This window comes from Ambystoma mexicanum, chromosome 7p (genome assembly GCF_040938575.1).
Source record: "Ambystoma mexicanum isolate Mex_15411 chromosome 7p, UKY_AmexF1_1, whole genome shotgun sequence".
NCBI lineage: Eukaryota > Metazoa > Chordata > Amphibia > Caudata > Ambystomatidae > Ambystoma > Ambystoma mexicanum.
In genome coordinates this window covers 849,269,528-849,295,209 of record NC_090939.1, presented here as the reverse complement: position 1 = coordinate 849,295,209, position 25,682 = coordinate 849,269,528, and the positions used below count along the sequence as shown (strand labels likewise).

The following is a 25,682-nucleotide window of genomic DNA, read 5'->3' as shown; positions in this document are numbered from 1 at the left end:
GCAGAGGTTCAGAAACTTCTGCTCCCCAGAGCTGTGGAACCCGTTCCCCTTGGGGAGCGAGGGGATGTCTTCTACTCCCGGCTGTTTACGGTGCCCAAACCCAACCAGGCTGGCCTGCGCACCATCCTAGACCTTTCCCAGTTCAATCTTTCCCTACGCCAAGAGAAATTCAAGAGGATCACGCCCAGCCAGATTCGCTCCTCGTTGCAGGCGGGCGATTGGCTCAGCGTGGTGGATCTTCAGGATGCGTACATGCATATTCTGATTTGGAACCCGTTTCTCTTTGGGAGAGGAGCACTTCCAGTTTCGGGTGCTTCCTTTTGGCCTCAGTTCGGCGCTGCGTGTCTCCACGAAGATGTCGGTGATCGCGGCCCATCTTCGTCTCCAGGGTATCCATGTGTATCCCTATTTGGACGACTGGCTCCTACGCAGCCCTTGCCCGTTGACCGCAGCGGGCTGCCTCCAGTCTCTCCTTCAGCTCCTGTTCCATCTTGGGCTGTCGGTGACTAGCGTAAATCCTCCATGACGGTCTCACAGGTCCTGACTTTCCTGGGTTTTCGTTGGAACACGATAGACTGCTGAGTGTATCTGACCGGGGACAGAATGGCGGATCTGTTGGCCACGTGTCAGATGTTTACGCAGTCGGAGAGCATGTCGGCCTGGAGTTCCAGAGGCTTCTGGGCCTCATGGCCTCGTGTGTACTGGCTCTTCCTCTTGCTTGTCTCAAAATGAGACGGACCCAGATGGCTCTTCGGAGTTCCTGGCGTCCGGCTGTGGACCCGGATTCCAAACGGATAATGATTCAGGATTCCATGAGTGGACCTGGACTGGTGGTCTTCTCTCAGCAACCTGTCGGTGGGCGTGGGGTCCAGGACCCAGCCCCCATGGTGACGATCACGACAGACTCCTCCCTTTTTGGGTGGGGTGCGAAGTTAGATCTTATTCAGGTCTCAGACCGCTGGTCACCTCAGGACAAGCTCCTGCACATAAATCAATTGGAGCCTCTGGCGATTTTTCAGGCGCTCAAGGCGTTCAGACCTCTCATTGTCAACAAGGTGGTCCGCATAAGAATGGACAATGCGGTGTCGATGTACTACATAAACCAGCAAGGGGGAACGAAGTCTCCCCCTCTCGTGGATCTGTCCATCCAGATTTGGGAGTGGGCCGTGCTTCATGGGGTCTGGCTGCTTGCAGTGCACATCTCGGGCCGGCTGAATGTCACCGCGGATGCCCTCAGCCGGCGGACAGTGGTCAGCTACAAGTGGGAGTTGAAGGTGGAGATTCTCTCATGGATTTTCTCACGTTGGGGCACACCGGAGGTGGACCTCTTCGCCACGGCGGTAAACAAGAAGCTTCCTCAGTACGCCTCTAGAGGGGGGCTGGGAGCCCCCTCTCTGGGGGACGCACTCGAGATCCCATGGCACAACATGAGAGCTTACGCCTTCCCGCCTCTTCCTCTGGTTCATCGAGCAATTTGGAAGTTGAAGAGTTCTGTCAACTGTTCTCTTCTACTGATAGCTCCGTGGTGGCTGGCCAGGTTTTGGTTCTCAGAACTTCAACACCTGTCGGTGTCCGCCGATCGGGAGTTACTGGTAACCCAATCTTCACCAAGGGTAACAGCAGATGTGGCACCCCTCCCCACAATCGCTCAACTTGGCGGCATGGTGCCTGAGTTCACGGCTCTAGAGCCTTTGGATTTGTCTGTGGATAACATGCGCATTATCTAGGCAGCCAGGAAACCCTCGACCAGATCCCAATACAAGAGTAAATGGCTCAGGTTCTGTCATTGGTGTTTGGAGAAAGAATTGGACCCGAGGGTGGCGACGATTGGTGCTGTCCTTTGTCTCCTCCCTAGCAGAGTCAGGGGTTCATGTCTTGTCCTGCAGGACTCATCTCTCGGCGATTTCCGCCTACTTCTCTACAGACCGGTGTTCTTATTCGTTAACTAACCCGGTGGTGAAGAGACATTTTGCTGGTTTGACACGCCTCTACCCTCCGGTTCATAGTCTGCACCCGCCTTGGGACCTAAATGTAGTCCTGACGGCGCTGTGCCATAAACCTTTTGAGCCAATGGCTACGGTTGACCTCCAGTACGTGTCCTGGAAAGTTTCCTTTCTGGTAGCCGTTACGTCAGCGAGGAGAGTGAGTGAGCTCCAGGCATTGTCGGTGGAGCATCCTTTCTTGGTCTTTCACAAGGACAAGGTAGTCCTTCGGACAAACCCAGCTTTCCTACCAAAGGTAGTGACCGAATTCCATCTGAATTAGTTGATTTCCCTTCCGGTCTTTTTTCCGAACCCTGCCTCTGAGGCGGAAAGGGTTCTACATTGCCTGGCTGTCCGAAGAGCTCTTAAGTTCTACCTGGACAGGACTGCCGGGCTTCGGAGCTCTTACCAACTGTTTGTGACCTTCAGTAAACCCCAGGGCAGGCCGGCTTCTAAGGCATCCATTTCCAGATGGATTGCTGCCTGTATCACGGAATCTTTCACCGTCCAAAAGCTGAAACCTCCTAAAGGTATCCATGCACATCAGGTGCGAGGCAAGGCAGCCGCGGTTGCTTTTCAGAAGTATGTTCCCTGGGAATCCATCGCTAGAGCAGCTACTTGGGCCTCCCCATCTGCTTTCTGTAAGCATTATTGCCTCGATATGAGCTCTAGAGCTGACGCTCAGTTCGGCCAGGCTGTGCTGAAGAACCTGTTTCAGTAAGGGGTATTTCCATCCACCCATAGTTCCTGTAAGGAGTGCTTGGGAATCTCCCATAAGTATGGAGGAAAGGGGACGGGACGTAGGAGTATTACCAGGTTACTCACCGTAGTGACCACCTTACTCCTAGTCCATTGTCCCTTTTCCTCCATACGCCCACCCGCCGTCCCCTCTAATAAGGTTCCTCTGTTATTGCCAATGGGTCTTTGACCCTGCGATAGAAAAGAACTGATGGGCGATGCGTGGGGCGGAGCCAAGGTGGGCGGGGTTACGGCCGCATGCTGGGCCCTGCGCAGGAAAGAGAGGAGGGACACATTTTTTAAAAGAATTTGAATGCTTTTTACAAAGTGCTCCGGTCCCGTCCCACAGGACGGAGAGATGTCCCATAAGTATGGAGGAAAGGGGACTATGGACTAGGAGTAAGGTGGTCACTACGGTGAGTAACCTGGTAAAAGTTTAGCAGAGCTAGCATTGTATGTCCTCCATTTTGCACAGCTCCTCCCACCTTCTGAGCAAATTACTGCATCTTTTTATAGGTGTATTTGCTGCTGGAGAAGAGCACTGCTGAGAGAACAGCTGGGAGATTTCTGTAGTGAAATCTCCGGCCACTCTGGTGTATCCAGCGATCCCACTGCCGTTTCTCATTGTGCCTGCAGATGATTATCTTCCTGACACCGAAAGCGACCACCAAGCTTCACCATACAGCTTCTGTCCCACAGTTCAGGGCAGCTTGTGACTCTCCTCTGGTGTATCGCAGACCCTGGATAGGAGTGCATATGTTAAGGATCAACTGCTGGCCTGATGGTAGGGCTTTCCCCACCAGCATCTCAACTGTGCCTTGATCAAGATACAGGAAGACTGATTCCAGCAGTGAGCATGTTAAGCTGTTCAGAGCAGAGAGCATGTGACTTTTTTTTTAATTTTTATTTATTTATTTTTTTTTTATTATTTTTTTTTTTTATTGGTAAGCAACTAGGAGAGGGTCTGGAATGACTGGTCCGAAAAGGGTTACATCCGGTCTCAGTAGGGGGTGGGAGGGCAGAGGGGACTTTGGACATCTGGCTCTACCGACATCTTGACGTTATGTAGAACTATTAATTCTATAAACATGTTAAAGGAAAAAAAAGAAATTCTCATTCCTGCATCAGTTGTGCTGTATGTTATGTAGTCCCAGTTTCTGGCAGGTGGGCCAGGCACGTGTCTACTTTTCTGAATTGTGCAGCGTGCTTTGCTGATCCACTATATTTTTTTGGTACTTTTGTAGGGCTGTGAGCATGCAATGAAAACATATTGCAAACCCTCCCTCCGTTTAATACTGCACACAATGCTTTTTGTTCAATTTAATCAAAGATTAAGAGGCAATTTGGGTGATCAACCCAAATCACCCTTGTATTAAAATACTTAAAAAATCTATTCTTTATGATTTACAAATTGCCCTTGTGCCATTTTTACTGGCATGGGTAAATGCATGCAGAAAACATTAAAACAAGAAACAAATTGTTCTACTGTTGTGAAACATGGATAAGTGGAAAAAACGTACCATGTTTTGGAATGCAGGAAAAGTTAATTTATTTTTAAAGAATTCCAGCCATTGTGTAGGTGCTCTCACAGAAGACTGTTTTTGTTGCTCAGCATGTTGCCACTAAGATGCCCTTGTGCGATGGCACAAATTTAGCATGGCCTTACCTATATACTTTCATTAGCAGCATTGCAGCAACCACGTATGCCATTATTTACATATTCGCAGTAATGCCCTTATAGGTAACACAATCGTGCAGCATCTCTTGTATATTGTATTGCCTACTGCCATGCCTCATTGATCACTAATACCTAGTATTACCCGAACCATCATATCTGAGTTGTATACTTGCGGATCTGTATTTTGTTATGCTAATCTTTGATGTTTCCAGAAGTGCCTGTAAGCAGCCACATTTGTGTGGCCCTCCAGGTAGAGCCCCATATTTCTGTACCACACTGCTATTCAGATTCTACTTATGCCATGTGTTGAGTTAGCCATTGACCTACCCCTACGTATGCCCCTAAACTCTTTATGCTTTGTAGCCTTGTTAGTAATCCATATTTCAAATACCAATTATGTACCTAGATGCACCTGTATGATGCCTAGTGCACGTAAACTGTCTACCTCGCACCGATATGTTGGTTATCGTTCATTCTATGTGCTTATATATTTTGGTTACTAAAACACTGCCCCTACTGTATGCACTAGGCCAACATTCTGTTTTCCATGCACTAGTGAGCTATTTGTTTCCAAACCAATTGGAGTGCGCACCCCCTGTTGGTATCTTCTTCCCGACCCTCATCAAAGATGGCCATCGTCAGTGCCACCCTTAACCTTGAGGCTGGAGCACCTAGCCTCTAGGACCACGACTTGACCAGACCAATAAAATATACTCACCTCCCCACTTCAAATGGCAGAACCAGAAAACGTAGCACGGAAGGAAAGGTCACCCACCTTCAGCTGGCCGCCGGGTATACAGATGGAAATCACAGCCTACAGGGGCAACATACACCAAGGCTCGCCCAGTGCACTGCACTGCTGGCACCTATATGCATGTCGGAAAAATTGCCTCGCTTGCCTTTACTGCCCGCACCACCTCCTTACCCTGTGCCCGACTCACCCCCCCACCTGACCTCCCCTTCCTCCCTAAAGTACCTTCTTTTGTAATGCTCTATACACCACTTTCTGATGTTCAGCTATCCGCTATTAACCCCAGCGTCACAGTAGCCCTTGAACACTCTGCTAGTCTCACAGCCCTCACCCTAGCTTCAAGCACCAGACCTGGGCTCCCTGTGCCCACCCAAACCAATCAGCCCCTTTCTTCTGCGCAGTCCCAGCTACCTTCATCTAAACCTAACAAAATGCCACCCTGAGTGCAATCCCAAGACCATCCTTAAACACCCCCCCACCCACTTCATCTCCCAAACTGCTACTCAAACAGTTTACCCATCCATATTGCTCACACAGCACAGCTAGGGCCTACCGCTCCATGCACTGGCACAAATCGTCGTGTGCGCCTCAGCTCCAGAACACTAGCAGCTCTGCACTATAGCGCATTACCGGCACTAGGTCTAGCCAGACAAGCTGGACTCTCCATGTGCTCCCCAGAACAACCAACACACCTGCTAAACCACCACCACTCCTACACCCCCCCCCCCACCACACACTACCAATACCACACTGGTGTATACACCTGAAAGCTTACTACACAGTGAACCTCCCCACATGTGATGCCCCACCGCCTTTGATACAGACACTCTGCCACACACAGTAGCCTCTAACACCAGCTTCAAAGGTGCGCTGATTAATGCTTGCTCCATAGGAGCTCATGCCATGATATCCACAATGATCAACAACTAATCTTCCTAGCTAGTACGGAATCATGGCTACACACATCGTCGGGCTCTTCTCTTGCTTTAGCCATCCTTCCCGACTATACTAACATCGAGGCAAATCGCCAGGATACCATAGGGGGGTGGAGTAGCAATAATTTCCAAAACGTCTATGCAGCTTGGACCATGCTCCATAGACACTGTTCCAGGATAAAAACTCTTGCTCTTGAAGCTCACTACAGACCCCCAAACTACTTTCAATTGCTTCTGATCTACAGACAACCTAATAACACTAACAAACCTGAACTCAACATCCCTCTGCTCATCACTCCACTCTTGAAACCACTCACCAAATTCATTAACTTAAGAGGTCTTAATCTTGGTTTTGATGATAAACTTGATCATAAAGCCACCGCTCACTTTTACCCTCCATGACATGCACTTCACACAAATTGTCAACTCTCCCACTCACATTAAGGGAAGAATCCTCGATTGGATTCTGACATCCAATGTAACCATAAACTTAGAATCCATCTCTGAAGTTACTTGGTCTGACCACTTCCTAATACGATTTCACCTCACTACAAAGGCACAAGTTCCACCACCCACTAGCCATAGACCCACTCCATCAGAAATACCCGGAAACTCAGCTCAGAAAATCTCCTCCGTATACTTGCAGACATGCTCAAGACTAACTCCTCCTCAGACGCTAACCCAACAGTATCTCCACTCTTCATCACACATGTCTGAAAACTACTCTCAACATAGTAGCCCCACTCGCCTGCAAAACCCCACACAAACCGAAGCGAGTGAACTTCTGGTTTGGTGAAGAACTCAGTCTTACGCCTAAACAAAAGGGCACTGCAGCACCTTCACAACAAGAACCCTTCCACTGATACAGCTACTGCACTTGCTGCAGCTACCAAAACTTACAAAGCAAACTCCCTCAACACCTGCATTAGCAATGCGTCAAGTGCCAAAGAACTATTCTCCATACTTGGGGAAATTAGAAGCACCCATTCCCACTGTAGCATTCGCCCACTCTGACAAAGCCTGGTCTACCACCATTTAAAATGCACTGGCACACAAAATCCTCACACTACAAGAGAAAATAATGAACAAAAACTTACTAGCTGGAAAAAGTTTGCCCTCTCACTTGGCGCCAACGCCAGTACCTCTGCATCCCAATTCAAATTTAGCAAAGTATCCCAAGAGCAGGTCTTGGCCACCATCCCCACCCTTGAACCTTTCAACTGCAATGGTGACGGCCTTCCCGCTCGAATGTTCAAACTCTGTGCACCATCCATAGTGCCCATTATCACTGACTTTATCAATGCCCCCTGTTCCTCCAACTTAGTCCTGCTTCGGCATCAAATCTGCCTGGGTAACCCCACTACTCAAACCTGCCCTTAATCCTTACATACCTACCTACTACCGTTCCTTTCCTATTGAAGATAATTGACCGAGTAGCGTACACTCAAATCCAACATTACCTGGAAATCAATCACCTGTTGGGAGCTAGGCAATTGGGTTTCTGCCCCACAGTACTGAAACATCGTTACTAGACCTAAAAATCCAGATGGACAGCATCCGAGAATCGGGTAACGTAGGCATTTTACTCTTATTGGACTTGTCAGCAACGCTCGACCTGGTAGACCACAACATCCTGTGCCATGCTCTGGCTGAAAACTTAAATTCTTCCCCAGAAGCCACACTTTGGATCAAATCCTTTCTATCGGAACAAACCTCCAGAGTCTTTATTGGCGATGAGGCTGCTGACCCCATTACAGTAGAGCTAGGTGTCCCGCAAGGCTTGTGTCTCACCTATAATGTATAATACATATACTAAATTACTTTTTGCAGCACTTGACGCCATGGGCATCATCTATACTAATTTTGCAGGTGACGCCCAGATACTTATTCCCATCACTTGGGACCGCAAACAACACTGCCACCATTAATAAGATCTATGCTGTCATCCAAAACTGGATGGCCACTCACAGCCTTTGCCTGAACAACGAGAAAACAGAGATCCTGATTGTAGGTTCTCCTGCCTGTCTAAAACCCCCTAGACGACAGCTACTCTGCCATAAATATTTACGGCACAGCCACCCCAGTCTCAAATCAAATAAATATTCTAGGCGTCTACCTAGATGCTAACCTCTCCATGACCAAGCACATTAATGCTGTGTCCTCATCCACTGCCTATACTACTAAGTGTATCTAACTTAGCCGACAATCCCCCCCCCCAACCCCAGAACTGCATCACCCTAGCACGAGCACTCATCCTCTCAAAACTACCCTACTGTAAAATACTTCTACTGGGCACTTCCAACCTTGCCAAGTGGCAACTAATTAAGCAATAGGCCCCGAGCGGTGGGGGGCATTACCGTTCAGGTAATGCCCCGGGGCCCATAGTTATAGGCCCCTGGGCATTACCTGACTCAGTAATGCTCCTGCCGCGAGGGGCATATTGCTATTAGTACCTCAGCCCGCAAGATCTGTGAGACTGGGGTAGTAAAAGCATTTCGGAACAGAAAAAAAAGACTGAGAAAGTGGTCGCCGGGGAAGGGAAAACTGAGTCTGTTTTCCCTTTCCATGGCGGCCACCTGGAACGGACGCGCTGGGAACACTTCTGTTCCCAGTGCGTCCGCTCCCGAAAAAATAAAGAGAAGGTAAAAAGAAAAAAAAAATGTACCCTGGTCCCCGGCAGGGGACGATGGAAACCTCCAGCCGTGTGGAGGCTCGGAGCAGGGATGTGCTTACGGTAAGTTGGGAGGGAGGTGGGACAAAAATAAAACATACCTGAATCCCCGGCGGGGGATGAAGGCAGCCTCCAGCTGTGTGGAGGCTCGGAGCGGGGATGGCCCCGCTTCAAGCCTCCTCATTGGCTGAGGGGCTGCCATGCCCCCGCTGGGGACAAAAGCGTGGAATCCAAAGGATTCCTGGCTGGGTAATGCCCCGGTGAGGGCCAATCGGAATGGTTCTTTCATTCTGATGCTCCCTCGCCAGGTACTTATTCAAAATAAAGCCCTACATGCGGCCTTTGGCTTAAAACGGAATGATCCCATCTCCAATATTAGAAAAATAGTTAATTGGCTCACCGTCAAAGTGAGACTCCTCTTTAAGACCCTGATCACTGCCCTTAAATGTATCCTTAATGATGCTTCAATCTATCTGAACAGTGTAACCCAAAAGATTTCCACTCGTTCCTTAAGATAATGCTCCGGTATTGCCCTGAATATTCCTTGTTACAAGAGCAAAAAGGCAGGAGGCTTCAGCTTCACAGTAGCCGCATCAATGCCCTAGAACACGCTACTGGAGTTCATTGGAAATGAGCAATCGCACCACTGTTCAAAGAAAACGATCAAAACCTGGCTCTTCGACAAATTTGACTAAGATCTTAATCAAGACAGTCAGTGTTATTAATTTCTTGAAACAGAATGTGCATGTAACCAGAACCCTAAGACTATGTCAATATCTGAAACCGTATCGGAACCCTAAGATTGTAACAAGCTAAGTCTTTTAAGTAAACAATGCTGCGATACCCTTGGGTTCGGGCGTGTAACAAATGCAATAAATAAAATAAATGGATACCTTTCATAAAAATAGTTATAATAGTGTGAGTTCATAGACTGCTTTGAGTCCTGGGTATGGTGTTCCTATCTGAAGTACAACCATCATATTTTTTTGTAGCACACTCGTAGCTAAACAGCGCAAAGGAGAAAAAGCCTGCTTGCTCTGTGTTTCTCTGCTGCTCTTGGGAGTTCATGGAGCCAAATAATTACTGTGACTTTTCCGCACAAACGCAAAGAAGCAATGTTTTGAATAACTTATCTAAGGAACATGGCCCTCACTATCCCGGTAAATGTTTAACTTTCCAGGAGGATGTGAAGGCCGATGCAGTGCAACGCAACATAACAGAGAATTTAAAATCACCTCTGAATATGATAAAGTATGTGTAATGTTTAGCTATCAAATTCTAAACATCCCTCTCTTTTCCATGTATTGTCCTGACTATGCTATACCTATTCCTGATGTCTTCTTGTTGTGAGCAGCTTATGTTCACGCCCAGTTGAACTTGGTCTATGATTATATTGCATTGGCTTGTAATAAAAAAGATTATACCTGTCCAACACTGGTGGTGGTGTTTCTCTTCCATCCCCTGCAAGCAGCGCAACATCAGTGCAACTGGGGGTTAGAGGGATTTATTCCCAGGCTGATGCCTTCAAATCCTTCCACGTTTGCATCGAAGTTGGGTTTGAGGTTGAAACCATTAATCACTTCAAAAGGTTACTCACATGTTTGCTAATGAAGCAACCATTTTGATGGCCTGTTATTGAAATGTTAAATCAGGTTTTTGTACATGGGTACTGTGCTAGATTGGATAATTTATTTAAATTTGTAATCGGAGTGCACAGTTGCTGATCACTTGTTTGTATCCAGATTTAAATTCAGAGATCGTAATTTAGAACAGTTACATTTTGTGGATGAAAGGTTGCAAAATGTGCACTTGCCACTAGCAATTGGCTAGTGACTATTGACTCTTGTGAGTAAGACATAGTGTGCTCTGTGTATGTATTGAATCGAGGTGGTGAATGATTTTCCATGTCTGGCTACAAGCTTCTACGTCGCAGGCCCACCCTATGAGGATGCTGAGGTTTTTTGGTAGATGCTTGTTACTGTAGGCGAGTGGACTTCAACCATGGGGTTTTAGACTAGAATTTCCATCCGCCCAAGCCATCAAAGTCCATACTGAATGAACATGTAAGTTGTAGTCCAAATCGTCTGGAGAGCCACTTGTTGCAATCTCTTCTGTTGAATGAAGGTAGTGGTGTCTCTGGTGCGAGGCGATCATTTCTATTTTTCCTGGATTAAGTTTTGTTTGGTGTCAACCATGTGCTCACCTCTTAAGGCAGTTGGTGAGGGCGTTCTTACTCACATTCTTGCTGGTTATTTTGAAAATGTGTGGTGTTGTGTCCATGCAGTTGTAGCAGGTATGTCAGTGTTTAAAAAAAAATATATAATTTGAGCCTCCTATTTGGTGCTATGTAGATGTTGAAAAGGAATGGTGATGGACTGAATTCTTGTAGAATGCCACAGGTTGTTTTCATAGCGTTGGAAAAGAAAAAGGGACACTAGGTGATTTCTCTTCCGTCCGAGGCGAAAGACGTCATGCGTTGTTCTGTTTTTCAGGCCAGCGTATTCCAATCTCCTGATTAAGGATCCAAAATGTAAAAAGCCACAGACCTTCAAGAGCAAGAGTGTGTGGGCCAAGGGGGTGGCAGATAACTGCCTGCTCTGTTCCTTTTATTGATCTGAATCCGACTTGTGAGTGATTAAGATTTTCAAATCCATGTGCTCCAGTATTTGGCTATATAAATGGCTTTTTTAGGATGTCAGCTGGAGGGATGGATGGATGGATGGGTGGTCGGAGTCTCGGGTGGTGGTTTTTGAGAAGTGGTTTCTCATATACCATCTTGAAGAATCTTTTTTAAATTCCTGTTTTGAGTGAAGTTCAGTTTGTGAAAATGCAGCACTAGGTTATCTTGGGCGACAGTTTCTTCGTAGATGTCTGTAGGTGGGCGCAAGTGTCCACTGGAGAGCCTCCTTTGTTACTTTTTCTTTTTAAATCCACTTCTGAGATTGGGTTCTGAGTGTTGGCGGTATTAGGTTGTCGTCAGGAAAGATGCAATCAATTCCATCTCTGTGCTGCATGTACAGCTTGTTGGATGATATTGAGTTTATAATTCACGTCAACCTGAAATATCCGTATAAAAGCGTGGAAATGTTCTTATTACAGGCTATTTTTTACATCACAACTGACCTGTAATAAGAGACTTCACAACTGCTGCGTAATCGTTAATTACGTTTCGGTGTACTGCCACAATACCTGCTGCTTGAGCCAGCAAAGGTCAGAATTACAGCTGTCACTTAAAGCCGTTACAAGATCGTCAAATTCCATGCTTGTAGAGTCGGTTTTTGTGACATTTCCAGCGATTAAATGCCAAGGAACTGTTTGGCAGAAAGTTTAATTTTGTGCACTGGTGAAGTTTAACACACGTGAACAAGAAGCTGCATGTTATTACTCACGTTTTAAAATACATTTGATTAAAATGTTTAAACTATTTTTCTGCAACACATTCAAAGCTGCATAATTTAGCTTTTTAAAACCCAAACAAATTTTACAGTGATTGTAAGAATGGAAGATCTTTTACTTTAGATTAAGTAAGAGGCCACGAATTAAAGGGTATGACTGTGTGTGGCCATGCATTATAATTAATAAAATACCCCCTACAGTATGTAAAAAGGATATTGCAAGTCACCTGAGTTCTGTGACCTTATAAAGGAACTCTGCCTTCGGCCTCGTTCCTCTTTGGTCACTGAACTCCTCAGTGACTTGCAATATCATTGTAATGTACAATAGGGGGTACTTTATCCTGTTTATTTAAGTGGTTGGTGATAATTATTGCACAATTTCTGGCAGGGCGTTGTTTATTTTTATTGTAGTGTTTCATTCGTTATTTTCTTTGTCTGTTATGATGCGTCCTGTGTAGCAAAGCTTTTGACCTCTAACTAGTGCTCCAGATAGGATTCTGGAGTGAGTATTTTGCTCTCAATTTTTAGAATTTGAGAGTAAATCCTTTTTACTCTTGAATTGGATTTTCCTCCTTCGCAAGAGTATGAAGTGCCTGCCAACTATCCAATTTGAGCTTAAAATTTTGTTAGAAAACCTAAGAAAACAAATGTATTTCAAAGTGGTTAACATTTTGCCCACACAAGAACCCTGTAGAGGCATACTACCCAGCTTCATCTTCATGATATTTGGGCACAAACTCTGAGTTACTACAGATGCCAACTAGTTACATTGGCTGATTCATAAATCAAGTCCCTCACTCTACCAGCATCACTTCTCTGCCTCTCGGGCCTACTGTTGCGGCCTGGATCTACCTGCTTGACGGCCACTACATGTTTATGCTCATCTCTCCTTCCCTTAGCTACTTTGTTTCCCCCGTCAGTCACTGTCTGACACTCTGCCTCTCACCCTTAAGTGTTGCGATGCCACATGTTGCAGTCTGTTTCTCTCTCACTCTGCCTCTCCCATCTCTGCATTCTAGTGTTGCTTTTCCCCCCTCCTATATCTCTATGTATCGGTTGATATAACTCCTCTTCCTCTCTGATGTCATTACTCTGGCTATCTGTATTTTCATTTTCTCTGTTTGCTACTACTTTTGATTCTTTCTTGCACCGTCTCTTATGTTGTTGGCCTGCCCTTCTCTATTCTTGCTTTTCTATTTCCATCTCTTCTCACCTGCTGTTCTGTGTTTTTATTTTACTTTCTCCAAATGATCTCTTCAGTTCAGATGAGCCACTCCCCCCTCTCGTCCTTCATGGCCGTGATCACATTCTGTTCCCCTCAGGAGGCGAGCTAGAAGTGAGTCTGCTTTGTTGGCCTTCACGTAAAATTTCTGTCTAACCGGTACGCGGACGGAAAGAAACAACCTAGTAACCAAGGTAGCAGGGATTATCCCATGACTGGACATGAAACCTGACAATTATATGCACATCCACGCTATACAATGGCCCTGATTTGAAAAAGACGTTGGATACGTCGAAACACGTGTTATCACCATAGGGCAACATCTTTCAAGATAAATTGACAAATAACAATCTTAAATTGAAGTCGTGTGATTTTTTTTCCAATTAATGGATTTCTTAACAATGGGCGCATGAGCACATCTTAAGGGTAACCAACTTTCATTTCATCCCTTAATCCAGCCCCCTCCACCCATTCCTTGAGCTGTGGGGAGGCCACGACTCCTCCCCCTCCACTCGCATGCTGTGTTCGATCCGACCGTTTATCCCAGGCCAAATTGAGATCCCCCCCCATCAATATGACTTGCCCCCTCGCGAAATTCTCCAAGGTGCCCAGGGTCTCGCACAGGAACCGATCTTGTCCCACTTTTGGGGCATATACCGAAGCTATGGTATAAGGTATACCCATGTGGTCCCCCCCTCACCATGATGGACCTCCCATTTTTGTCCCTGAGGATGTCCTGGGTTCTAAAGTAGGTACCCCTCCTAAAGGCTAGGGCCACCCCCCCTCTTTTTTTGTGGGGCCAGACACACAGTATCTGCGAGAAGCCCTTCGGCCGCAGACGACCCTAGTCTTTCCGCAGCAAGTGGGTCTCCTGCAGCGCCAGAACATCTGGTGCGTTTGTCCTTGTAAATTGTTTCAGTTTAGTCCACTTGAGGGGGGAGTTTATCCCTCTCAAGTTATGCTTTGGCCGCCTGAATCCTGAATGGAGATCCGGCACGCCCATCCTACTTGCCCCTCCGTCCCCGCCTCAGATCTTCCCTGGGCTGCCCCCCCACCTTTTGGGATGCCCCCCTCTTCCCCCGCCACCAGACACTATCCTCCGATCCGATAATTCCTGCGCTGCTACCCCAGTCGCTATGGCCCCCTCGTCCACCCCCCCCCCTCTCCCCCACCCTGAACCCCAAATTTAGGGTGAGACCGCTCCCTCCACCCGCACGCCCTGCCTTTCATTCCCACCCCCACGGACAATCCCGTCCTTGCTTGTTCCAACATGTTTTCTACTCCTTCCTCCTAGGCCCTGTATGAAGCCCCATTTCCCACCACCCCCGAAGAGCCCCCTCGCGGTGATAGATCACCCAGACCCCCCACGCTACGACCCACCTCCCCCTGTGACCTGATCTTTCACAGAAATCCCCCCCCCCCAAACGGCCTCACAGCGCAACCCTTTTACCCCGCTCCGCCAGAGGGGACCATTCCCAGGGTCTGCCCCTTTCCCTTGACTCCCTCAGGCTTGTGGCTCACCCTTGTGCCCCCCCCCCCTCGTTTTGCCAACTCCAGTCATATTCTGCTAGCCGCCTCCTGGAGAGTAGCTGCTCGACTCTGGCTCCCCTACCACTCGAACATTGGGCAGAAAGGAAAAGTCCACTTGTATTTTATCCCTTTCCTAGCCAGCTCCTTCAAGACCGGACCCGTGCTCCTTCTTTTCATTAGCATACTGGTAGCCAAGTCTTGAAACAAGGTAATAACTTGCCCTTTGTAGAATACTGGTTCGCTCTGCCTGGCCTCCTGCAACACCGCTTCCTTCTGCCCGTACTTAGAAAAGGTGACCGCAACGTCCAGACTCTGTCCAATTCTATCAAGCCCGGGGCTCCTTCGCCCAAGAGCTCTGTAAAAATGTGCTGAAATTCTTCCTTCAGTTGTCGGTCCGTCACCGCCTCCAGCAGCAATTTAATCCTGATGTTGACCCTACGGGTCTGTTCTCCAGGTCCCCCATCATTGCTTCCATGTTCCTTGTTGCAGTGTCCAGCCGCTCTATAACCTCACTATTTGCCGTTGTCCCTTTCACTTTCCTGGAGGCCTCTTTCCATTAAGTCTGTCCTTTTCCCCCAACTGAGCCATTTCTTGTTGCATTTCTCCTAGCGGTGCATTGAGGTCAGTCCGCATTAATTGAAAGTTCTTGAAAGGTTTTAGGTAGGGGTTCTCTCAGTCTGCATTTCCCCCCTGAAATCTTGCCTCGTCATCTGCATCGGCTCGTCCTCCACCTCGTTGCCCCGCCTTTGCTAGAGTCCCTGTTCTCCATTGCAGGCCAAAGCTTAGGTAATGTTCCTTGGGGCTCACCCACGAGGTGACCAGCCTTCCCAGTCTCCCCCCCCCTCCCCCCCCCCCCTGGACCTGGAAGACATCTCTGTTGGGCCCGCCCCACAACCCTACGGTGTTCCCAACAAATGTCCAAGTCCTATGTTGTTACCTCGGTGGCCTGGGGCAGCTCACTCAGTCTTACTGTCTCCCCCCCCCCCTCCCCCCTGCCGCCCTCTGCTGGGGGGTTGTCTGAGCCTCAAACCAGGTGTCACTTCCTCTGCAGGTGGTCTCCCTCCATCTCTGGCCTTGTGGGGCCTCGCCTACCGTAGCCCCCAATACAGGGCACACTGGTATCGAGGAGCCCCTGGTTGCTTGTTCTCCAAGCGCGGCTTCTTCCGGACTTACAAACCCCCCCTAATGATGAGTCTGGGGGTCTTTTCCATTGCCTGCTCCTTATGGGTGTATCAGGTCCTGGGCCCCTGGCCCTCCTGTGTTGGCTAACCGTACGATCTGTTCAGACTAACTGAGCCCAGGCCAGCCGCAATTCTATTGTTGGGTCTTTGATGACTGCTCAGGCCCCGACCAGGGAGAAGGGGGGCCAGGCCCTCCCCTGGATTCCTTCACTGCTCTCCTCTCAATTCTCACCCCCTGCTTCCTTCAGGGGGGGTGGGGGGGGGGATTGCCCCAGACTCACTCCAGTGGCCGCCCGCCCCGAACAGGCACCCTACAGATTAAAAATAATTGGGGCTGCCCTGTCCCCCGCTGCCTGCCGGCGTGTGCTGTTGGCCTGGCCTCGTCCTCCTTGCTGTTTGTTGCTGCGTCTGAGCCCCTCCCACGCCCAGGGCCCGCTCAGCTCTCCGGGCCTCCGCTCCTTCCTGCTGCGCGATGATCCGCTGCCTGCTAGAGGCACCCCGGTCTTACTGCCGCCTCCCGCCTACCTCCACTCTAGCTGCCGGGATGTCTGGCCTCTGCTCCACTTCTTCGGGCGCGCCCCGCACCTTCCTTACTCCGGGGCCTGCACCTGCGGATCGCGCCTCACCGTCCTCCCAGCTCCTCCCCTTGGCTCCGGCGCTGCTGCATTGGGGGAAGGTGCCACTCTTCTCCACTACCGCCGCCGGCCGGCCGGCCGGGCAGGGGCTCCACAGTGAGTCCCCACGTGGACGTCCCTCCTCTGGTCACCGCTCTCCTCCTCTCTGGTCAGGCCAAAGCTCCCCGCCAGAGCACCGGGGATGCCGCACCTCTCTACTCCACTGGTCTACTACGCACCGTTGTCGCCACTTCCTCGCTGCCTCTCCTGAAGCTGACACCCCACAGGAAGACCGCCACCATTAGAAGGGCCCGCCCGGGAGACCTCTCCTCTCCGCTGACGTACACCAGTCTGGGCCGCCAGCCCTGCCGGCCCTTGTCTTCTGGGGTGCACCGTTCAGCCCGGCACTTCTGCAGCCCTTGCTTCTCCGCAGCTCACTGCGCTACCCTTGCAGGGTGTCCCCGTGCCCCTCTCACTCCGCCGATGTGCTCCCCAAGATATCTGCCTCAAACTGTTGCCTTTTAGCTGGGGGGGTGGTGGGGCCATCAGATAAAGGCTGTGGAGCCCTGGTGCAGCCGTCAGTACGTCTACTCGGTGCCGACGGTCATCTCGGAATCCCCCTGCCCCCTTTACAAACCCTCATCCCTGTTGGTCTAGTACTCCCACCAAGCAAAAACATTTGCCACAATAAAAAATAAATTAAAGGCTGCCCATCTGCCCCCAGGAAGGGCAACATCAATTTCCCCATCCCTTTGGGGCGGGGGGGAGGGACAGGCTGCTTATAAACTAAGCACCCCCTCAAAGCAACCCTGTTGCTCTAGTGATGTTGCTTGGTGTTGAGCGAGTGATCCGCGCCCAGCAATGCTTCAAGGCAAGTGTCCCTGGAAAGGGGAGAGTCTTCCCCTTTCCAAGGACACCTCCCTTGATCAAAACGTTATGCCAGACATTGAGGGAGAAACGTACCTTCTTCGCTGCCGCAGTTGAAAATGGCTGCAGCGTGTGAATTTCCATTAAGTGCCCCGTCAGCACACATTACGCACGCTAACGTGAAACTGAATGAAATCCAACCGCGTGCCGTGAGGAAGAACTTCCTCCTCGCATAGCCCAGGGGTTGGATTTGGAGTTTGCAATCGCTGCAGCGATCCCACAAACACAAGTCCTTAAAAGGACGAGCTATCTCGGCCTGCGCACTCCAAACGTAGTGCTGGGGATGAGATAGGTAGTCCTTAGCACTTAAGGGGTTAATATTGCTGCTTTGCAGTGTTGCTACATTAGATATGATGCCTAGTCTTAATGCTTGCTACCTATTTTTAGTTTCATTTTAAAAAGGTCTGTAGGTTTGATGGATGGTGGTAAATGAGGAGCCACTTGAAAGATCTGGCTTTATGGAAATTAAGTTTATTACTGCCTAGTTTGCCTTTGTCTTTGTATTTTTATTTTTTTTCATCGGTGCCATCAAAGGTTGGGAGAAAAACAAAAGGTTTTCAAACGGGATATTTGTCATGTTGTGACGTGATAGCCATTCATCCATTACCACCTCTTATTAATTTGAAGTCTTCATTTAAGAAAATAAAGATGTCGTTCAATTGGAGGCAGTAAGATGGTTTAGTATGTTACTTTCAGTTTATGCAGGTTTAATTAATCTAAAAGTAACATTCTGCGTAACTGTTGCCAACAGACCTTTTACTTTAGCTTCTCATGCAAAAGAGCAATCGTAACCTTAACATTTGAAGATTGTATGATCCATTTCCAGCATACAAGTACTTATTTTAAATATTATGTTTAGACAATATGCTGAAATGTACCGTTATCTTTTTCAGTCTGAAATTGAACTGTTCGTGAACAGGCTTGACTCTGTCGAATCAGTCCTTCCTTATGAATACACTGCGTAAGTATTGCTTTTTTTAATTTTGCTAAATGGCTGTTGGGTGTTAATTAAGCCGAAACTATTGCATTGGAGTACAGCCAGGGAGAAATGGCACATGAGCCAAAAGGTTTTTTGGTCATTTACCCACCCATTGACTACACGTGGCCATGTTAATCCCTATACATTCCCACCCCTTCCTTCCCCTCCCAAAACACATCCTTCTAGAATCGTTTAGCTTGCTTGATCAAGACTTAACATCACATTTTGTGCTGCAAGTGCCTGCCAGTTTTATTTCAAAGCAGTCTTCCAATTAATGACTTAATTGGAGCTGCAAACGAGCCACTGGTGTAATAAACATGTCTCCACCATATCTGCCTTCAGCCCCTGAATGTATAAGTCTATGCATGTCCTTTACTGAAGTCTCGTTAAAACTGGCATTGGCAAAGCCAACTGTTTCGGCTTGTGTATGTATTGGGCATTTGCCAGGCAATGCTTTTCAATGCCCAGGTACTCTTCCATTGATGGTCAGTTAATACCACTATAACAGTACCTGCCAAATGTCTTTTCCATGCCTACACAAAAGCCAAAACTGTTAGCATTGCCAATGCTTTTCAATAGTATGGCAGTGGGTTCGGTCAACCTTGTTTTGAGATTTTGCCCACATGTTCATATTTCTAAATGCCTGTCTAAAGAAAATAAATGACCATGATTGAGCATAGGGGTAGGATTGTAAGCTTTATTCATTGGAACGCATTATTTACATGCAAGTTGTGTGCATGTTTCAGGGTTTAAGCAGGACTTTCGAGCATGCTGATTTACTAATCTTTCAATGTGCTTTTGTTTGTCAAAATAGATTTGATTTTTGTCAAGAAAAGAGAGAAAAGCGCCCTTCTGAAAATTTGGGTCAAGTATTGTTTGGGGAAAGAATAGAGCCATCCCCTTATAAGGTTTGTGTGCATTTCTGTGATTGTCTATCTGGTGCTTATATATGAAATGTGTCATAATGTTTCATCAAATTAACCAGGAGTTGAAAATATTGTCAACGCCAGTGAGTATAGTATGTTCGCCACTCAATCAAAACTGCAAACATTTTTATGACTAGTTTCTCTTGGCCTTGCGTGCTTTTGCTTAACTTGGACACATGACACTCATCAGCTCCATTCATGTGTATCCATTAATGAAGAAAGATTGAAAAATGACGAATATATTTAAGCAGTGGTCTTTGGTAAACTGATTAGCGTATATTCATAAATGATTAATAGTACATTTTCTTTCATACTTGTGTCTCGAATCAAAGCTTAACGATATGCATTCAATATAGCACTAAGTTTAACAAAATTTAAAGTTAGTAATTCACTCATATGAGCACACATTTATTGGTCATTTTTAACATATGCAATCAGAACAATCTATTGAATAAGCATGAAGGGAGAATGGTTTGGTTTGTTGTAGTACTTGGGTAGTTTATCAGACCAGGTGGAGGATCATTTGCAAGAGAGAATGGAGACATAAGAAGGCTCTGCACAGGATGCTGCAGTATTTTAGAACCGTGTAGACGGTCCACGTGCAATGTCATAATCTGACGTTTATTTTCCTGCCTATCCATGGTTGTACTTGAGCTGCAAATCTTCAACCACATGCCATGTACCTTTTTTTTAAATCTTGGTACAGTAAGGGGTTTTGGTTCGCGACATGCCTGTATCACATCTGTTTGTGTAGACAATGCTGAATGTGTTGCATTTGATTTGGGCCAAAATGATGGGCCAATACTACAGTTTTTCATGAAATGCAGAGTCTGGTAGGCCTGGATGGAACCCTTTGACCTGCAGCTTGAAAACCGTACCGCAGATCACTGAATTGACCAATCTGACCAGCGGAAGAGCTTGATTGTTACTCTGTATGGAGATTTGTTCCAGACTAAATTACTAAATGCATCTTTTCAACCTGAATCGTAAAGGGAAAACAAGATACAAGTTTAAGAAAAGCCGTTACATTTAGCTCTAATAGATTGTACGATGAGACTAAAAACACATTTTTTCTTAATTTTTTTTTTTTTTTTTTTAGCTAAATATTCATTTTCTTGACCAACGGTTGCCCTGTGCCCTTGCGGTCCTGCGCCCCGAGTCAAACTCTTCCCACTCTTTAGACATTGTTTTTAAACTATGGCCTGGAATGCTTTACCACTCCACAAGAGCAGTTTTATTGGTGCAGTAGTTAAAATATGCTGACATGTTCTCCCCAATTTACAGCGTGTAGTTTAAGTTTTCTTCACTTCATCAGCAGACTGCCCAGGATTCTCTGCCTATGGTGTTACTTCACCATTCTGTAAATATTGAGCCCTCTGGTTTTCAATTGTCCTGACTTTCAGAAGAAATCTAGTCCCTCAACCAAAGGTGTACATGGATTTTAGCCCCTTCTCTGGTACACAGAATCCAGTACAGCAGTTGTTCAGAATACTGACAGTTTTACTAATATTTCTGTCCAATACTTTTTTGGCTACCAGATGAAGGATCGGATTCGGTTAAAATCACCTGAAAAGGTGCGAAGAGAGACGGACACTCTTCAAATTCCCATGCAAAGTCAAGAGCATGTGTTTGTTTTTTTTTCTTTCAGGACTGACTCCTTGCAAGCTTTCTAAACATGTATTTATCTCTAAGATCCTCTCTCCTTCTCGAATACGAAACTTCTAAGAATGAAACTTTCATCATGAATCGGAATAGCCCCTCAATGTTCCCTGTAAGCTGCGCGCATGTGTGCTTGCCCAGCTCCCTTTTGGTTGCCGCTCATAGTTGTAGCAGCACACACACTGTTCCAACCTTCTCAAGAATTAATAAGGCACAAGCCACAGCAGTTGCCTGGCATTTGCTTTCTCTTTTAATAAAGCTAAATTATACTAACAAGTGCTTATATTCTGTTTTAGTCTTAAAAACCTAAAAACAGAATGCACCTCTAAGATATGCCTGCACACATTCACCAAATAACCTTCCCTCACCCATGATTCCTATACTTTACCCCACCACCCTTACACCTTATTACTCTTAACATCTCCCCAGGCCACATTTTCTGTTACTGATTGTGCCTTAGCAAAAGCATCACCCACATTATGTAACCCAACTGCCAGCTGAAATGTTGGATGCAGACTGTAGGTAAGCAGGCTAATTGGTTGTGTAACCTCATCCATCCTATGCGTCATATTTACACATGTCAAACAAGTGCTTTTGAAGCGGTATCTTTGTACGTTAACGCAACACTCGAATATTAATTTGCACTCTAAGCATTTTGAGTATGCATACGTCATGTTTAGCATCTCCTACTTTAGCATTGCTAACATTACCCTATAAGTGTAGAGCAACAGTGTAATATCATTTACTTGAACTACAATGGGTATAGACTATGCCTGTCGTTACTCGTACATAGTATTAGGGCAACAGCAATTTAGACTGGTTTTCACACAAGCTGCATGCTTTCAAAGTGTTCTGAATTTCAGTAGGCATAAACCTTAACAGAACATGTATGGTTCCTCTCTGCTATACAAAAACGGTTTCACTGAGCACTTGAAAAAAACGACCCAACAATATTGGGATGTGGTATGCATTACAAAATAGCATGCAGATTCATGACTTTTTCTTAAATTGCCCGTATAATCTTATGGCGAGGCTTTGTTTTGCTTGCAATGCGTTGTGGGTATGCAAGTATCGGTGTGTTCTACACAATCCCTGACTTTCTACAGAGCCTTGTCTGCTATTGGAGGCTAGCACAGTAGCTGGGGAAGGGCACAGAAGAACTCTTGGGAGTGAACAACAAATTAGCAACTTTCAAAACCAAGTCGGGAATTTCGGCAGTACAGTTCAGTGAAGGAAATGTGTTTGCATAAGATATGAAACCCTAGTAACAGTCTAGGAAACTGCACCTTCTGTTTTCGTTTTTTCTCTATGCTTAGCTGTTGGGGGCTGTTCAATATAATCCTTTGTTCTGCATTTGTCTTTAGGATCCCCACGTTTTTAACTGTAACACACATTTGTAGAAGGGTCTGTAGTAACAGAACGCGGCACTCCATCTACTGTACTTCTGGGCATTGCTGCTATTATCTGAAAAGGCTAATATGTGATTGATTTATTTTTCTTCAAGGCTCTATAAGATACCTCAGTAAGGCTCTTGTGGCATTTTGTCTAGGCTGTGTTGAGGAAGGGAAAGCAAACTAGGCTGTATTGTATGCCCACTTCTTGTGTTATGGTTGCAAGCAGGGTGTTGATGAGAATGTTCTCCCTATTTGGAATCAAAAGATTATCCAGGGAGTACAAAAGTAATTTCCTTTTCCAATAGGGATATGTTATGCTTATTAAAAGATTTTCTTTTCCCCCTTAAAATGACTCTTGAGATTGAGCACTAATATTAGTTCTTTCCTATTCCACTGCTGTGCTAGTCACTGATTCGAACGTATCAATGGAGATTTTTGGGTAGAAGCCGAAGATAGGCTCCTATATGTTAATTGTTTCCCGGATTTGTTGATCACATTTTCCTGTTTTCAGGTAGTAAAAAAGGGTGGTGTATGCCTCTTAAGCAGCAAGGCTGGTTTTGATTAAGTGTTGTCATGGCTCTGTTCACAGGACAACATAATGTGGATAGTAAGCAGAGGCACAGGAATTCTAACACATTCTGTGGTGTAGTTATTCTGATGCTATACAAATTAGGAGTCCTGTTCTCCTGGCCCTTGGATCACTTAAAGCTGGCACATGTACTTCTATTTTTTTGATATATTCCTTTTAGTTGCCATCATTGAATCGGCAAATCTTGTATCCTGCCTGAATTTGTTGCCGCCCACATCATTTGTGATGAGCAATATTTGTTTTTAGTCATACACACGTTTTTTTCCAATGACATAACGCTTTCTGCATTGTTTCCGAGTAGTGTCAACACATGAATAGCCAACCATTTCTGCACTTTAAAAAATAATTGGGGGGAATATTGCTCCTGTGTAAGCAGTTGTTACAGATGCCCCCTGCATCTTAAGCTTCTTTAGTACTCTATGAGAAGAGCTGTAGAGCTGTTGTAAGAAATGTTGCCTAAATGGCAGGTTATTGAGACTCAGGAACAGCCTTTCTGTCTTGCCATTAAATAATGTACATCTCTAGCCACCTATGCCCGTTTGTGAATGCTCTCTTGGGTGTGAAAAATGTTTCCATATGACTTTCAGAAGAAAAATGGGGTGCTTTACAGCACGTGCAAATTGTAAAGCTATTAATCGAACATCATCCAGAGCTTCGCTGGGTTTTTTCTTTAACTCTTTCACACACACATTTAGATTTTTATCTGGACAAAATATTTTAATGGAAAAATCACCCTCTTTGTGCAATACTTTTTACCATTTGCTGTCAAGGGTGTCCTGTATCATCTGTCTTTTTCTTTAAAACTAAGACCAGCAGCACCCTCTGGCATGCCCGTCTCCTATTTCTGCTACCCGAGCACATTCTCTGCTCCTTCGAAGCAGGAGAGCCACCTTATCCTGTTTCTTAATGGTTTCCTCTTGTGCTTTTCTGCCTCCCTATGCTGCAGGGGTGTATAGTTTGCTTGTCTTTCTCTAGCGAAGTACCATCTAATCTGAACAGGGGGGACTCCAGGAGCATTGTGGTGATGTGACGGCCCTTTTACAGAAATGAGAAGACTCTGAAGACCCTATTTTGCTTGTTTTTTTGTATGGAAACATATTCCAGCGTATATGCATTATCAAGAACAGTATATTTAGTTTGAATGTTTCAAATTAAGTATTTGGAGATTGAAATGTTTTGGACTGAATGTTCCCATGTTATGCTGCATTACAGTTAATGCAGCTGTGTACATCTGTGAGTTCAAGCAAAGGCTACTTCAGAAAGGCAGCAGTGGTAATTGTTTAGTCCTTCAGTACACTTCATTCTGATCCATCTGCTTTCTTAAATGTTTAGGTCTTACCAAGGTGTACCCCTTTCGAATTCTGTACTGACTTGTCAGTCACCCTTTATAGTCTTCCTCAAGCTCTTCCTTTGTAGTTGCACTATGATGCAGATTAGAATTGTTCTCATGGGTGCTTAAAGGGCGGGTGTACTCATTGAGTTATGTCTAAACCCAGGCTTTGGTAGACCTAGTGCTTTCTGTGGGGTTTGTTGATCCACATAGGCCATAGAGAGGGGAAATATTGCCCCTCCCGATTTAAGGCCATGGCTAGGCATTGCTGACTTACTACCACATGCAGTTGCAGGATGGATTTCCTGGGCAAGCTTCGGTGTGTAGACCCTTTGCAGCCATCCCAGTTAGGCAGTATAGTGCCTATAGAAGTTTAATTTTATGATTCGTGTCCAGGAAATGTAACCGTTTAGCAGATGGCATAGTGTTTCTGGTGACTGTTTTTATTTTGCAAGTGAAGTTGGCGAAGGAGTCAAATTCCTCTCCTAGGTATTCTACTTCAATCTGAGGGTTGGTTGCTCTGCCTAATTGCAAAGAACACTTAAACTGAGATGTAACACCTATGTAAAATGTGGTAACCTAAACTTTAGTGAGACTGCATGTGAGCACTACAATAGACTCCTCTACAAAGGCGTAAATATTGTCATGTTGGTACCAAATTATGGAATTTCAACAAGTAATGGAATTACGGAGGAAATAATGAAACAGTATCCCGAGTGACCCAATTAGAAGGCCTTCTACAGCTACTGTTTAAATACTGTGTGCCATGTTTTACAATTGTGTAAAAAGCACTAAAAGAATTGAAGATGATTATGCTTAATGTATGTATTTTTCTAGAATGAGATCTGTAGTTTACTGTAGTTAAATGTAAACGTTGAAAATGGTTTGATTTTAATGCTGTACAAGAAATGGCTGAAGTCAGCGTCCCCATCTCCAACATTATTGCTAATGAAACATTCCAAGCTGCCAGACTGGAAGAGTTTGAGAAGTTAGCAGTTGACAGTTGGTTGCTGAGGTAAAGCTGAAAAAAACAGGGTGTAGTCCTGAGAAGCCCCACGGGCATAGATTTCTCTCCTTGACCTTGCTTCTGAGGTCCCAGCTATCCACCAGGCACCCTATTGGGGGTAGTCCTCGGGCTGCTTGTCTAATCCACGATATGGGACTAAATTACTTTTGTATTG

General features: G+C 46.1%; 1 protein-coding gene across 1 annotated transcript in view; it reads left to right on the top strand.

The window, feature by feature from the left end:
- Positions 1-25,682, top strand: part of TM9SF2 (transmembrane 9 superfamily member 2) — a 993,889-nt gene that overhangs the window by 34,157 nt on the left and 934,050 nt on the right. Inside the window, exons 2-3 of the mRNA XM_069637011.1 lie at positions 18,518-18,585; positions 19,418-19,511. Of these exons, the coding sequence (XP_069493112.1) occupies positions 18,518-18,585; positions 19,418-19,511 (162 nt within the window). The remainder of the gene's footprint in view (positions 1-18,517; positions 18,586-19,417; positions 19,512-25,682) is intronic.